At 40.7% G+C, this 13,788-nt stretch overlaps 1 protein-coding gene across 4 annotated transcripts in view; it reads left to right on the top strand.

Annotated features, from left to right (window-relative positions):
• The window catches only part of AFG2A (AAA ATPase AFG2A), a 185,513-nt gene that overhangs the window by 138,910 nt on the left and 32,815 nt on the right, over positions 1-13,788 (top strand). The window contains exons 15-16 of one of the 4 annotated variants that reach the window (XM_085222807.1): positions 8,408-8,459; positions 10,815-10,947. The exons of 1 other annotated variant lie outside the window; for it this stretch is intronic. In XM_085222807.1, coding sequence (XP_085078933.1) covers positions 8,408-8,437 — 30 coding nt within the window. In that variant the 3' untranslated portion in view covers positions 8,438-8,459; positions 10,815-10,947. Of the gene's footprint in view, positions 1-8,407; positions 8,460-10,814; positions 10,980-13,788 lie in introns of those variants that run through there. 2 more of the 4 variants (XM_085222804.1, XM_085222806.1) reach the window with 2 other exon arrangements.

Genomic DNA, 13,788 nt, shown 5'->3' with positions numbered 1-13,788 from the left:
CCTGTGCTACTATGGCTGTGGTGTCCTCAGGGGCAGCACCTGGATGTTCCCAAACAGCACGGCTTACTTGGAATGTTCCTCTGGCCCCAGCAGGGCTCCTCAACTGAATGGCTGTGGTTAAAGTCTTGTGTTGCGTGCCTGCTACTAGATGTCCCCCAGCACCCGGTGCTTTGCTGTGTGCCCTCTGCTTCGGGGATGCTGATGAGCAGCTTCTTTTCTATGATATATACTTGTATAATTTCTTTACAAGTTGTAAATAAGAATTGTTTAAGAGTGCATATTTTTTTTGGAAGAGAGGGTTTCCTTGGCGTTCAGACATCTGGACTATCAGTTAAAATTCTGGAGTGTTTCCTGCTTGTTCCTGCACTGAAAAGATGACAGGAGAACTATTTGTGTTATTTGTTATGCACAGCAGGCTCCTGCTGGCCAACAGCTTCCCCCTTGGCAGTGAGAAGGCCTCACTGACAATACATGCTAAACTCGGAGAAGTATCTTGGGTGCATTGGTTGGTCCCAAGTGGCACCAGTCAGCTGGGTTGTAGCTAACGTGTGTATGTTAGTAGGGGCCGAGAGGGCCATACCTCTCCAAGAAAGGGGTTTGAAACAGTGTTTATTGGCTTCCAATTTCAAGCACAAATTAGTGGTATTTTTTATATTGTGACTTTATTCTCTCTTCAGGTTGAATGACTTTTCCATTGAATGATCATTATTGGGACCAGCATCTAATTTGTTGCTTCAAATGGTCTTCCAGAGCTGTGATAGTAAAACAGCATATTTCAAATAATGAAAACTGTAGTCTATTTTTCTTCTGCCACAGCATTGGCTGTAACAATGGAAAGTCACTGATTGCCTTTTGTAACTGCTTTTTAATTGTTTCATTGTTGTTGCTTCCCACTCTGTTGATCTGTTTCTTCAGAAGCAGATTGTTTCACATACCTATTTTAGTCCGTGAACATTTCTTTTACACTTTATTTATTCGTAGTCTGTTAGACAGGTCTATAAAATTTGGTCTCAAGCCAGGGAAAGTGTTCAAGATTTTTGTGGTAGGATAGTCACCAAAGTAACCAGGTGTAAGCAGTACAGAAACTGATAATGACAAAAGGTTATGTAAAGTGGATCGTGCAACTTTACAGATATATCTTCTCATGTGCAATGCATCTTTATTGCTGCTTGTCACGCACTCGAGTATTCAATCCTGAGAAGTGCTAATGAATCCTATGGAAACATAGAAGATGAAAAAAAGTGCTGCTAGGCAGATCCTGATGGAGCTGGTGTGCTGTGTGTTTTGTCATTTGAGGAAAAGTTGTTCCTCTGAAAAGAATCTCATCCAGTGCTGGTAATTTATTCTGTCAGTGATGGTAATCTAAAGCCATAGGTTTGTATGGAAAACTATTTTGTTATATGGTAGATTGTTGTTACAATTTTCAAAAGCTTCTGAAGTGAATTGTAATATTTTGGCAGGGGTTCAAAATTCTCTTTCCTACAAGGAACAGGTTTTGTGTTGTGTTTTTTTTTTTTTTTCCTCTAGCATGTCATTATAAGGTTATATGGTAACATCTGTCAGAGCTATGCTAACCTCTGTCATCCAGCTGTTATAATTGTGGTATTTTCCTTCCTTTTACTTCCTTTCCTCTCCTTTCTGCTTTCCCTTTCTCCTTCTTTTGAAAAAAAAAAAAAAGAGAGAGAAAAGAAAAGAAAAAACCCACCTCCTTTTATGCTGAAACTTCAGGTGGAATGAAGTGGTTATAAAAGCATCTGTCAACACAGGAATAGTTTGCCAAGCCAAGTATTTGGGTTGGAAGTCATGCCTTCCCAACTGCTTCAAAACAGGAAGTATCTCTGTTAAGTGATGGATAGCTCATCTTTGCTAAGAGGAAGAAAGGACTTCATTTTCTTTTTTTCTTTCTTCCTTTCTTTTTCTGCCTCTGGGCTAATAATGAATTCTGCAGTTGTTCCATGTATGTAAAGAAAGAATTCCATGGATGTGTATATGGGCGCACACGGCTGTGTGTGTGTATAGGTGTGCATCTGTATGAATATACAAACTAAAAAAGCCCCAAAACTAACAACCCACTTTGTACATGATCGGTCCCTGTCAGGAGCCAGCCCAGGCACATCTTATCCCAGTGATTCCTGTAAAGCTCTCAAAATCTGTCAGAAACAGCCTGCAGGATTGCAACGGCTCCTGGGTGATTAATTGCCAAAAGAGTCTGGTTCCAGGTTCCATTACATGTAATTGTTATCTTTTCTAAAGGGGTTCTTTTATTAAACCCCCACCTCCAAAAAAGAGGGAGGAGAAAAAAAGAGCTGACATTCCTGAGGTTTTGCACCTCTTAAATGGAAGCATGGAGGACTTCCTTATGTAAACATACGCTGAAGAGGGTGTGTTACATTGCTTATTCACAGACTATAGATTTTGGTTTTTTTCTTTTAGTTAACTTCACTGCAAATTATTTTATTAGAAACCAGGGAAGAAGCATTGCATCGTGTTTAGAGAACAGGAAGAGGAGTTACAATTCCTTCTCCATATCAAAACCTCTCTGCACAGTCCAGCAAGTGGCCGAGTCCTAGCTCACTGCTGCTTCTTACTGAAGTTGTGAGACAGCAGCCAAAACTCAGGACATCCTCTTTCCTCACATCACTGCATTAAGATTTGCCTCAGGTGAGAACAAGAGCTTGTAGCTGAAGTTCTACTTGCAAAGGAAGCCAGAGCTACAGCCCTGCACTGGGATCTGGGATTGACACAAGGAGAGGAACAAGAAGTAAGGCCGGGCAATTTTTTTTTTTTTAATAGCTTATCACTTGAAAACTTTTATTAGGTTGTCCAGAAGGTAGTCTGATTGTAGAGAATTTGCTGAATTGCTTCAGTTTTTCTGAGATGATGTTCACAGTGCAGAGCAGAGAAGAAGTCTGATTCTGCTGTGAGAGTCTGCACGTCTTTGAATACTTTTAAGAGGCTCAATTTCGAGCTGAATTTCCATTGCAATAAAGTGGAGTATCTGGAATCATATCAGTAGGGTTGCTTGGATTTGCACTGCTTTTATTGCTTTGAAAATGTGGTGTGTTGCTGACAGGTTTAGACTTTTATAGATCGAGGCCTGGGCAAAGCTTGGCTCCCAGGGAGCACTGCAGTAAGCCGTGCCAACTGGCCAATTTAACTGTTTGAAATATCAGGAAAAAAAAAAGCATGGAGATACTAGTTCTGCAGCTGCAGAGTATCTGCCTGCAGATGTTTCTGCCAAGAGAAGTGATTGAAACTCCATTTCTTGAGATATTTTAATCCTATCTGAACAAAAACACATAGAAACGTACACTGGTATTGTCTGCATGGGCCAAGGAGCACATTGTTCCTTACAGTTGTGTTTACATGGTCTCACTGCTGCAAGGAACAAGTCTCCTCAAGCCCTCTTTCTCTATGATTCCCCTTAAATTAGCCATATTAATCAAAGTCTGTCTGTGTCAGCGCTGTGATGCACAATGGTTTGGGACAGTGATGTTCCTCTGACTAAAAAAAGATAAGAATATTTTAGGATGTCCAGCTCTTTACAGGTTTGTTTTGCAAACAGGTTTTCAGCTGTTCTCAGCTTCAGCAAGCACTTTGTTTAGGTGGCAGAGAGGCATAAGCCCCTGCAAGCTCTCCCTGTTTCTCCTGGCCATTCTCAATGCATGCCCCCAGCAGCTTATGAGGAGGCAGGAGGGACCAGGAGCTTCTTCACTGAGCTGCATAGACAAGATAAGGCAAATAAATAATCCCCAGCACTACATTCTCAGTGCCATATCCCCAAAGGCAGAAGCACATTTACTTCCAGCCTGGAACAGCCCGAAAACCCACTGCTTGGCAGCGAGGCCAGGGCTGTGGTGTGGATGCCAGACTCAGGCAGCACTGTGTGGTGATAATGCAATTGTGGGGATTACAGAACCAGCCCACAGCGGGACCTCGTCTGTGCCTGACTGCACACGTGGGAGAAAAGAACTATCTCAAAATCATAGGCTCTGGATGCTTTGGACATGTAGGCTGAATGTGCATTCACATCAACTCTGAAGATTTTTTCTTTCTTGATGCACTGCTTATAACTTCAGTTATAAGCTTCAGTTATTGAAGTAATGCTCATATCCATGAAAAATCCCCACCCACATTGGTGGAAGTGGCTGATGTGCTGTGAAACACACAGACGTGGGATATACTGTTCAAATGAGGAACACCAGTGGTTTCTGCTGAGTAAAGGCAGTTCTTTTCTCAAGTTTTGTTCTATGAGAAAATAAGAGTGTGTTATTTTTCTGCCTTCTGGAACTGATCTGTAATGACAGCTGAAGGTGATGTTTCCTCTCAGTAGCTAGCAAAGAGAGCCATTTCAGAGCATGCAGTGAATTACACTGAGAAGTTTCTCTTCTCCGCTGATGACACAAACTGTAAACAGCTAAAAATCTGTGGTTGGAGTAAAAAGATAAGCTACTGGTGTTACACCTGGAGGATAAGAAAAGTGATGAATACTACGCAGGCAGGAACATTTGCTTAACAGACGGGGCAGATTAGAGTCTTATTTTTCAGATGGTTAACTCTCCGTATTGCTTCATTTTGTTTTTGACTGGGATTATATAAACTGTATCCCCATTCAGATTGTTTTACTATTTGTCGGCGTATAAAACTGTGTATTTGTTCTCTGCCCTTAATTAGTAATAATGGTTAGTGTCTGAGTAAAATGTTCACACTGCCACTTGATAGTGCACGTTCTTCTTGAACACCTGCTGTCAAATGTATCATGTCTTTTCTTGTCAACTTGCACAATGCTCCAGGTCTTGAGCAAGACTGACATGACAGAGGGGTTGTATAGCCCCCTTATTTTTAGAAGTCTATGTAGAATGTAAAGACTTTCTGTAAGGACTGAAAAGGAGAATGCAGCATTTTGCAGGGACTAGTCTCCAATATTTAATAAAATTCTGTCTGCAAATGAGATTTTACATTAGTGGGTATACTGTAAGCTAAGGAAGAAAACTACTCCACCCCAAGTGCAATTGTAGGTGTTGTGTAATGAGAGCTGAGAATAATCTGCACAAATCTTGGGAGAAGTACAAGGGTGGTGACCAACAAACAAGTCATCAAAGAGGGGAACTGGTTAGAGATGTTGGCATGTGCTGATGGTGGTGACAGATGTTGGCACAGGAGGAAGAAGGTAGGGAGGAGGAAGAGTGTGAAGAAAGGGGCTCTTGGCAAGAAAACAGCAGTATTGCTTGACTCAGGAGCCTGTGATTACAATGCTCCAGCCTTGTGACATGGCACATAAGTGTGTCACCTGAAATGGCGAGGTGCAGTGTTGCCTGCTGAGTAAGCTCGTGCCAGATGGAGAAGGAAGAAAAACCTTGCAGAGCAATAATATTTAGATCTCCCCAGGACCATGGTTTTCAACTGCATAATGCTGACACAAATGTTTTCCCTGCCTCCCTTTTCTCCTTAGTATCTTCTAATCTTGCTTAATTAATCCATGGTTGCACAAAGGTTCCGGCTGTCTGTTTAAGGAGCAATTTTCAAAGATCCTAAAATTCTACGTGTTTCCTGACGTATTGCAGTGGAATCTTGACCTCCCCTGGCACAAAGTAAGAATGAAAATTTCACACATGGAATTGAGCCTTGAAATATAGTTGAAGCATCTTTATGGGAGCTGAATTCGCTCCTGCAAGATGAAATATGATGGCTCCAAAAGATGCTTTCCTTGTTGTTAACAAATTCACTTCCTTGGCCTATCTCTTACCCCCAATACTTTCCTCCCTTGCAGTACATCTGACCTGACGTGTACAGGAGCATTGAAAGGATCTCACAAATAGTTACACAGGAGGAACATGACTTACTTCTAAATGCTTTACATATGTTTAAATACTCTAACGATGAAAGTAAAAAGATTTGCATTACTAAATTAGATTACAAGATATAAAGTACCTCTTATGTTCAGGAGTTCATGTAAGTATGGACTACAACCAGGGTTCATAAATAGCAATTGTTAATTCAAGTTAGGAGGATTTAATTACAAAGGAAACATTGTTCTGTTATTTCCAGTTTTATCATTTTCTTCTGTGATCTAATCTCAATGGACTACAAAGGCAGGATTAATCTTTTAGTTGCGTTTTTTAGGTTCTATGTTATTAAAAATAAGAAGAAGAACAAGAAGAAGAAGAGAAAAGTGTATACTTGTCTTAAATTTAATATAAAAATCTGTTCCTATTTGTGGAGATCAATTGCAGCAGAGAACATGCAGTAACATTAATTCTTCAGATGAACTTCTGTTACCTGCTGAACCTACTTGCTCTCTCTTACACACCTAAATATGCAGTTTACTGTGCAGCTTATGCTTTGCTACGTAATTTACATTTTGCTATCAAAATTTTTGTTGGCGTTCATTATGTTTCCTGGTATTACATTTATGTTATGTATGCAGTTTTGTTGTAAGATCCAATCAAGAAAATTTTGATGAATGTAGATGTAACTGAAGAAGTATGTCAACAGGAAAGCTATTTTTTCCATCTTAGAGAAGGCTCATCAGCTGTGGGTGCTTCTAGCAGTGTTACAATTCTGCATTGTTTGATGATGTAGTTGCTGAAATGGCCAAGCATTCTTTGAAAAAAGCTAACTACGTTGGGAAGAAAAAAAAAAAGGAAAAGAAGAAAATTAGCAAAGCCCTAGGGTTAATTCTAGTTCATTCTTAACAGGAACCACAAATATTTTCCTGGCTTTGCATATTTAAGTTTTGTTTCCTGAAATAATTATCTTCATAATTGCACACAAAATACACATTTTTGCACCATCTATCTTTTCCAATGCTATATTTTGAAGTAATACTCTATTTTAATTAGTACAGAATTTAAGCATTTCTTTTTCAAAGGGCAATAGTTTCTTCTTAATTAAAGTGTGTTTTTTTCTATTGATGATACTATGTATTACTTGATGATTATCTTACTTTCCTGAATGCTGTTGCTCCTCTGAAGAATATTGTGTATGTTTACTACTCATAACCCTTCAGTGTGTGGGCACTCAGACCCCTTTCATAACTGTTGTGGTAGCAACAAAAAATTATGTAAACTTGCAAAAGAACGGTATAATGGCATGAAGTATTCTGGTTTCTACCAAAACCCCAATTACTTAATTTTGTGCCTTTCCTGGCCTACATAAATTATGCAACCCTCACATCTCTACATCAGTGAATTATGTAGCTCTGCGCACACATCAATTAATTTTGGCTCCATCGACTTCCCACCTTCTGTGTGCTCCTAGCCTCAAATCAGTTCTGCATCTCCCAGCCGCAAGCAGTTAATTTTGTACTCCCAGCAGCTCCTATCTGCCCGAACCTGCAGCCTCACTTCAACTCTTCACCCTCCCCCAGCTGCCTCTCCTCGCACAGCCAAGCCTTGCTTCTCCTGCTGCTGCCACCTTCTCTTGCCAAACTTCTTCTCCTTCAGCTTGGCAGTGAGGGTCAATTCCAGGTGGCTTCACCTCCAACCTGTGATGGCTGGTGAGTCCCCAGGCTGCCATGCCCACCACACCCTCTGGGCAGTAGAGCTGGGCTGGAGGTGACCTGGATGTGCTTTTTACTCCCTGTGACATTTCTAGAGGGCAAGTTGCAAGCCTGAAGCTTTGTCTTCTGGGTCAGCCTGTAAAAGTCATAGCATGCTCTGAGCTACTGTCTCCAAAAGCCTTCTTTACTTCTGCAAGTGAAATGGATCTGAGGAAGACGATTGTGCCAGCATCCGTTAAGGGCCTTGGTGATAATGGTGCTGCAGCTGTTGGCACAAAATACCAGATCAAGCTTCTATAAGCAAACCAGGAAGAGCTCATTTTTCTCCAGAAGAAACTTCCAAAAGTGCAAAAATATCAAAAGAGGTATTTAGTTCCTTTAGTGCCATGCTCTGTGTGCAGCTCAGTTCTGACTACCAAATTATTTTGGCCAAGAAGGAAAACTGAGTGTGAGAAGAACACTGAGACAAAATCCTCAACATCTAGCCCAGGAGGCTAACAAGGTGTCTGAAGATGAAAATGGCCTTGGCTTGCCATTGCCTTCTGGTTGTCTTCACACTCACAGGCAACACAACAGCTCTGCAACCCATTTCTGGCCTCTCTCCCTACTCTTAGTTCCTCTGAAGCTTGCCAAAAGTCAAAGTGTTCAGACACTTTGGTGTTGGGCCTTCAGTGAGAAGTCCGGCTGTGCCCAGGGTCTTCCAGGGAAGCCAGGCTTCTCCATCTGGTTGACCTGCTTTGAGCACTGGTAGAGACCAGTTCTCAGGTGAATCTGCTTTTCTCTTTGGAGGAGGGAATTTGGAATTTCTCACAAGCGAAGTTAACAGAGTATTTTCTCTTCTCTCTTTTTTGTCTGTTTACTTAACGAGGAAGCACTACAGAGACTGACTTGTGCTTTATTTTGTAGGATTCCAACACATCTGGTTATCTTGGATAACATTGCCTGACTGTAGCAAGAGGTGTGTTTTAATCCTGGGCTTCCAACTAAGACTATATACATGAAATACAAGGCATTTGGGACGAACTGGAAGAAACTCAATTTTAAGTAATGTGGAGGAAAGAAAATTATTCATTCTTTGATATCTGCATTTGTGCTTTGCTAGACTGGGCACTGCATTATGTTAAGAGTCTGTCCCACAGCTGAAAGCATTTGGTTGCGGCTGGTCAGGACCTTCTTTCTATCAAACATTTTGCTGACCCTCTTGCACAACTGCCGTGGTCATTTGTTAGTAGGAGCTAAGTTGTCCCTAGAAAATGTTCTAATTATCTAGGCTTCCTGATTAAACCTGCCTTGATTTAAAAGAGATGCACCGTTGTACTTGTGAGCATTTTGTGTTTCTTCTAAATACCAGAGTTATCTACGGGCATTTCCTTAACAGCATGCAGAATGCAATTGCAGTGTAATTCCTCTTCCTCCAAGTCTAGTCTTGAAACATGCAAATTTCTCTTCCAGGTGTGTTCGCAACGTCCTGATACACACATGGTTTAGACCCCAAATTGCACACTGGTTATCACTGGTGTGTTGAGTTCTTGGTGAATATACCGAGAGTGCTGTGGCAAGTAGCACAGTCTGATAAGGAAGTTCTAGTGGACAGCTTGCTTCTTGCTCTCTTCTGTTGGGATCCAGCATTGGCTGCTGACAAAGACAGGATATTGGGCTAGATACGGGCCTTAAGTCTTCCCTTGCTATGTCCTTAGCTAGGCCAATGAAACACACGGCAGTGCCATGTGTTTCCTACTGAACATTTTCATGTTCTGTTTTAAAAATAACAAGACATCTCTTAACATTCAGGATACATTTTTCCATTCTGAAGCACCACAACAGTCTTTTTAAAGAAACTCTAGGAAGGGTGTTAACTTGATCAATGCTGTGCAGGAAGAAAAGCTCTTTCCTACTATTTTTTTCAGCATGACTTTCACTGACATGATCAGGCTGGGAAAAGACTTATTGGCTGACAGCCCAGGACAGCCATGCAATATCTCCAGTCATCTGAAACTTGAACTACTCTGCCCAAGGGAGAATCATAACATAAAAACAATTTAGGTTACATGCTGAATCTTATAAACATTGCCTAGTTTTTAAAAAATAGTTTTTAAATACTATTTAGGTCCATTTGCTCTGCACTTTTTTTTTCCCCTCAAATGTCAAGTCAGGCTGGGAGAGTTTTAATTTTTATTTTTTAGTTTTTTTACAGTAAATGATTTTAATTTAAAAAATCTTATAGATTTGTAAAAATACAGGGAAATAAGCTTCCTCTCATCTCATAAATCTAAGGATTTGGCTTCTCCTGTGTATCAGACATAATCATTTTATTCACAGATAGTATTTACTTATTGACCCAGTCCAGCAACCATAGAATGATAGAAAGCTTGGTTGAAGAGGGCTTCCAGAGGCCTTGCAGTCCCCCCACCCATGGGGTGCAGGACTGTCACCAGCACCAGATTGAGGAGGGCTTGGCTTCATCATGCCGAGCCTCAGGGATAGAGTTTTCACAGCCTCATCGCTGACCTGTCCCAGGAATGAACTCCCCCAGAGATGAGAGGTTTCCTCCTGTCCAGACAACCCTCCAGCTGCTTTTTGTGGCAATGGTTCCCTGTACTTGTATGAGACTGCAAAACTGGAACCTGGCCTTGTAACTATTCATTTGCTGAATTTTCAGCTGTTCTGTGGCACAGGAGAAACGTTCTTCCAACAATCCAAAACTGATGCCAAAACGTATTAAACCACATTATTTTTGCAAGTCTGTGGTTTTTTTTTTTTTTTCTCCTCCTTTTTGAAGGTGAACATCACTGTCTCTGTTTAGAATTACCTTATTGTGTGTGAAAAACGTGACTATGTTCTTGGTTAAGTGTGTGCAATGCTAGTAACGTGGGATAAATAAATATGAATACAGGATGCCAGCTTTACTTCAATTTTCTTTTCCTCTGCTTGTCTTGACTGAAGATCTGAACTTAGGAAATGTCCATTGCCACCTGTCCTTTTGCCAAGCCCTAACATTCCAGCACACCTTGCAACAAGCCTAAAATTATTATTTTAGGAAAATGACTTTAGTTCCTTTATGATGCCTTTTTTCCATAAACTGATATTTCACAAGCTGAATAGCTTTACTGTCTTTTCAGTGACTGATATATTGCAGTGTAAGAGAGCAACCTCTCTAGCACATAGCTTAATTGTTCTTGTGCAGTTTCTTACTTCTGCTGAAATTGTTTTTTGAGTTTTGTTGCTATTATTGTTTTTAATTGACTTATGGTTTTTACTTTCTTGATGTGATGTGCTGTTTGTTATACCATTTTCTGTGACATTTTCCTTGCAGGCTTTGCTGAGACCAGGAAGAATAGACAGAATTATCTATGTGCCTTTGCCAGATGCAGCCACTCGTGGGGAGATCTTCAAACTTCATTTTCGGTCCATGCCAATCAGTGAGGAAATCTGCTTAGCAGAGCTTGTTCAGCACACCCACAAGTATTCAGGAGCAGAGGTAAAGCTTTTTGTATGGTAATGGCCACAGAGCCAATGCACAAAATGGTAATTTTAAAGTTGAAATCAAGCGTCATCCAGGTATCATTCCATGAGTCTTTTCAAAATAGTATGTGTAGAGGATGGAGTCATATGATTTCTGTGTTTCTGCTCAGAAAACAGAATATCAATGTTTTGGGCTTTTTTAACCTTCAAGATCCCTATCAGAGTACTGCTGCCAGAGAAAGGGCCTCTTCCAGGATGAGCCATAGTAAGGTCACGGGTGGCTTCATTAGGATGTGCTGCCAGAAGGAGCTCAAGGAAATGGAGGCAAGTGTCCCCAGCTGCCTAGACATTTCAAATGGGTCTCCCCAGAGATTTTTTGCATTTAGGATTGATGGTGAATGGCCTCAGATTGAAGGAGAGACACAATTGTCAGACAGTATAAGGGAATTGCAGGGTATTCACTGGTCACTTAAGGCTCATATTTTCCTATAATCAAGAGTTCACAGCAGCTCTTATAGCTCATTGCTATTAGTCAGCTTCTGACAGTGTATGTCAGGCAATTATTTCCCGCCTGGGTTGGAGGAGAAAATAATTCAAATAGGCTGCCTGGCAATTATAGTTAGCATTGTGGTCACCACTCTGCTCCCTGAGTATTATTCATGGTAATGTCTTATAGAAGAATATTTCATTATTTCCTCATTCTATGATTTTATGATACTTCAAAAATTCAAAGAATGTTATTTAGTTTGCCAATTCGATCTCTTAGAAGATATGAAATGCCACAGTTAAGGTTTCTGCCTTATTGTAGCCAGTCCTATTGTATGTATTATCATACCATCTCTAATTACATAGTCACCTTCTACATTTTCCATAGCAGAGTGGAAAATGTGCCTTAGTTCACTCCATCTTTCTGTGTGCTGTTTACATATACAAGGAAATAAGCTGAACTTTTGTCTTGATCCGAAAGCGAGAATGACCAAAGTGTATGCATGACTCCTGTAATGCTGATGGCTGTTCTCAACTGGCCACTAGTTATTCTGTTACTCCCAGGCAAGGCTTCTGCTCATTTAACGACAGCAGTGCTGGTGCATTTTACAGAGCTATATTGCTCACAAGCAACCTCTGGCTGGTGAGGGCACTGGTGAGGATGCAGCAGATGCCCTTCTCCAAGTCAAAGGCACAGGGGTCAGACCTTAGCACGTGCTGTATGTGCAACACTAGCATCCAGACTAGCCTCCAGGCTTGTTACAGGAGGCTCTGTAAGGGCAGAGACCAAAGTCAAATGCACTGTGGCCTTCCTCCCCCACAGCACAGGACAAACCATGCTCTGGCAATGAATTAATGACACAGTGAGTGGAGCTGTTTTGTATTGGACTTCTATTTGCAGCTGAAAGAGGGATTTCATAATAACAATTTAATAAAAGTAAAGAATTTCCTATTGTGGGCTTTTGCAGCTATACTGCCTCAGTGTTGTGGATTGGTAACTTAAAACTTTACTGTATTTTTACCCTGATGTCAGTGATAAAAACTTTACTGCCCTGGAAAGATATATGTGCTTCTTGCCAAGTTATAAGCCTCCAAAAACATAAATATAAACATATCTTTGGTTGTGTATGGAAACTGTTTTCTTACCAGGCAACGACTGTAATGCTTGTATTTCAGAAATTCCAAGCATATGGGGATTTCCTTTGGATCTGGGTCAGCCGAGGCTCTAGTGGTGAATTCTTGTGCTCAGCTTTGATAATGAGTTGCAAATGTCTTGATGCTGGCTTTGTACAGAACCAAAAATAAGTTAATGGGTCATTGAGTACAACTGCAGACTAGTTGCAAGAGAAAAAAGCCTGCCTGTTTCTAATATGGCATTTCTTATGAATTTTGTACTTTGGCATCCTTCAAAGAATTATAATAATTGAGATGTAAAGAGTAAACACAGAAAAATCCTCAGTCAGTGTTCTTTGGAAGAATATATAAAAAGTCTTGACAGTTGGCACGCACAGTGGCCAGTTTCATTAAAGCCTTTTCTTCCTAGTGTCTTCAGCTTCCCAGCTTTACAAATAGTTTCCGCTATTGAATGGCAAGTTCTCATTCCACTGTTATATCCATTGTTTAGAAAAAGAAATGGAAAATGTTTCGTTTTGTGACTAGAGGGTGCTGTATAGATAGACGGTTTCGTGTAAAGATACCTTGAACCATCCTACGATGAAATGAATAGTTCAGTACGCATAGTTCAGCACGTGCATATTTTTGCGTGTCAGCCCTTATGACCAGTTATCTCCATTCATCTGCTGGACATATGTTTATCTTAATGAGTATGGTAAAGGTTCATCAAGATAGGAAAATAGGGTGTTTACTTCCCACTGTTTCATCTGAAAGAAGATAGAAGATGATTTGTGACGATGAACCAGAACTTCCTTCTCTCATGTGCAAGTGAAGTTTCATGTAAATATCATGATCAATGTTGTTAGCTTTTAATGTAACAATTAAATAGGAAAAGCAAAGGCTCTGCTTTTTAGGAATATTTAACATTGAGTTTGGATCTTTAATTCCTGGCCCTGCTGAACTGCATGGTGATACCTTGATAGCTCTGCTCTGCAATGGTGCTTCAGGCTTTTCTTCATGGGTACCCAAATGTCTGTAAATCAGGACAGCGAGAGAGAGTTTTTAGACATTTCTGAATTGCAGTGTTTGGCCTTGGAGCCAATACCAACACCAAGAAACATACTCTCTATCCTTTAAGGCAGCTTGTTTGGCTGCATCCTTACCTTTTCCCCTGACTGCCTCAACCTCTGGCTAGCACGGTGGGAGCCAATACACAGGGCAGCTAG

This window comes from Meleagris gallopavo, chromosome 4 (genome assembly GCF_905368555.1).
Source record: "Meleagris gallopavo chromosome 4, MGAL_WU_HG_1.1, whole genome shotgun sequence".
Classification (NCBI taxonomy): Eukaryota; Metazoa; Chordata; class Aves; order Galliformes; family Phasianidae; genus Meleagris; species Meleagris gallopavo.
This window is presented reverse-complemented; position numbering and strand designations above follow the sequence as displayed.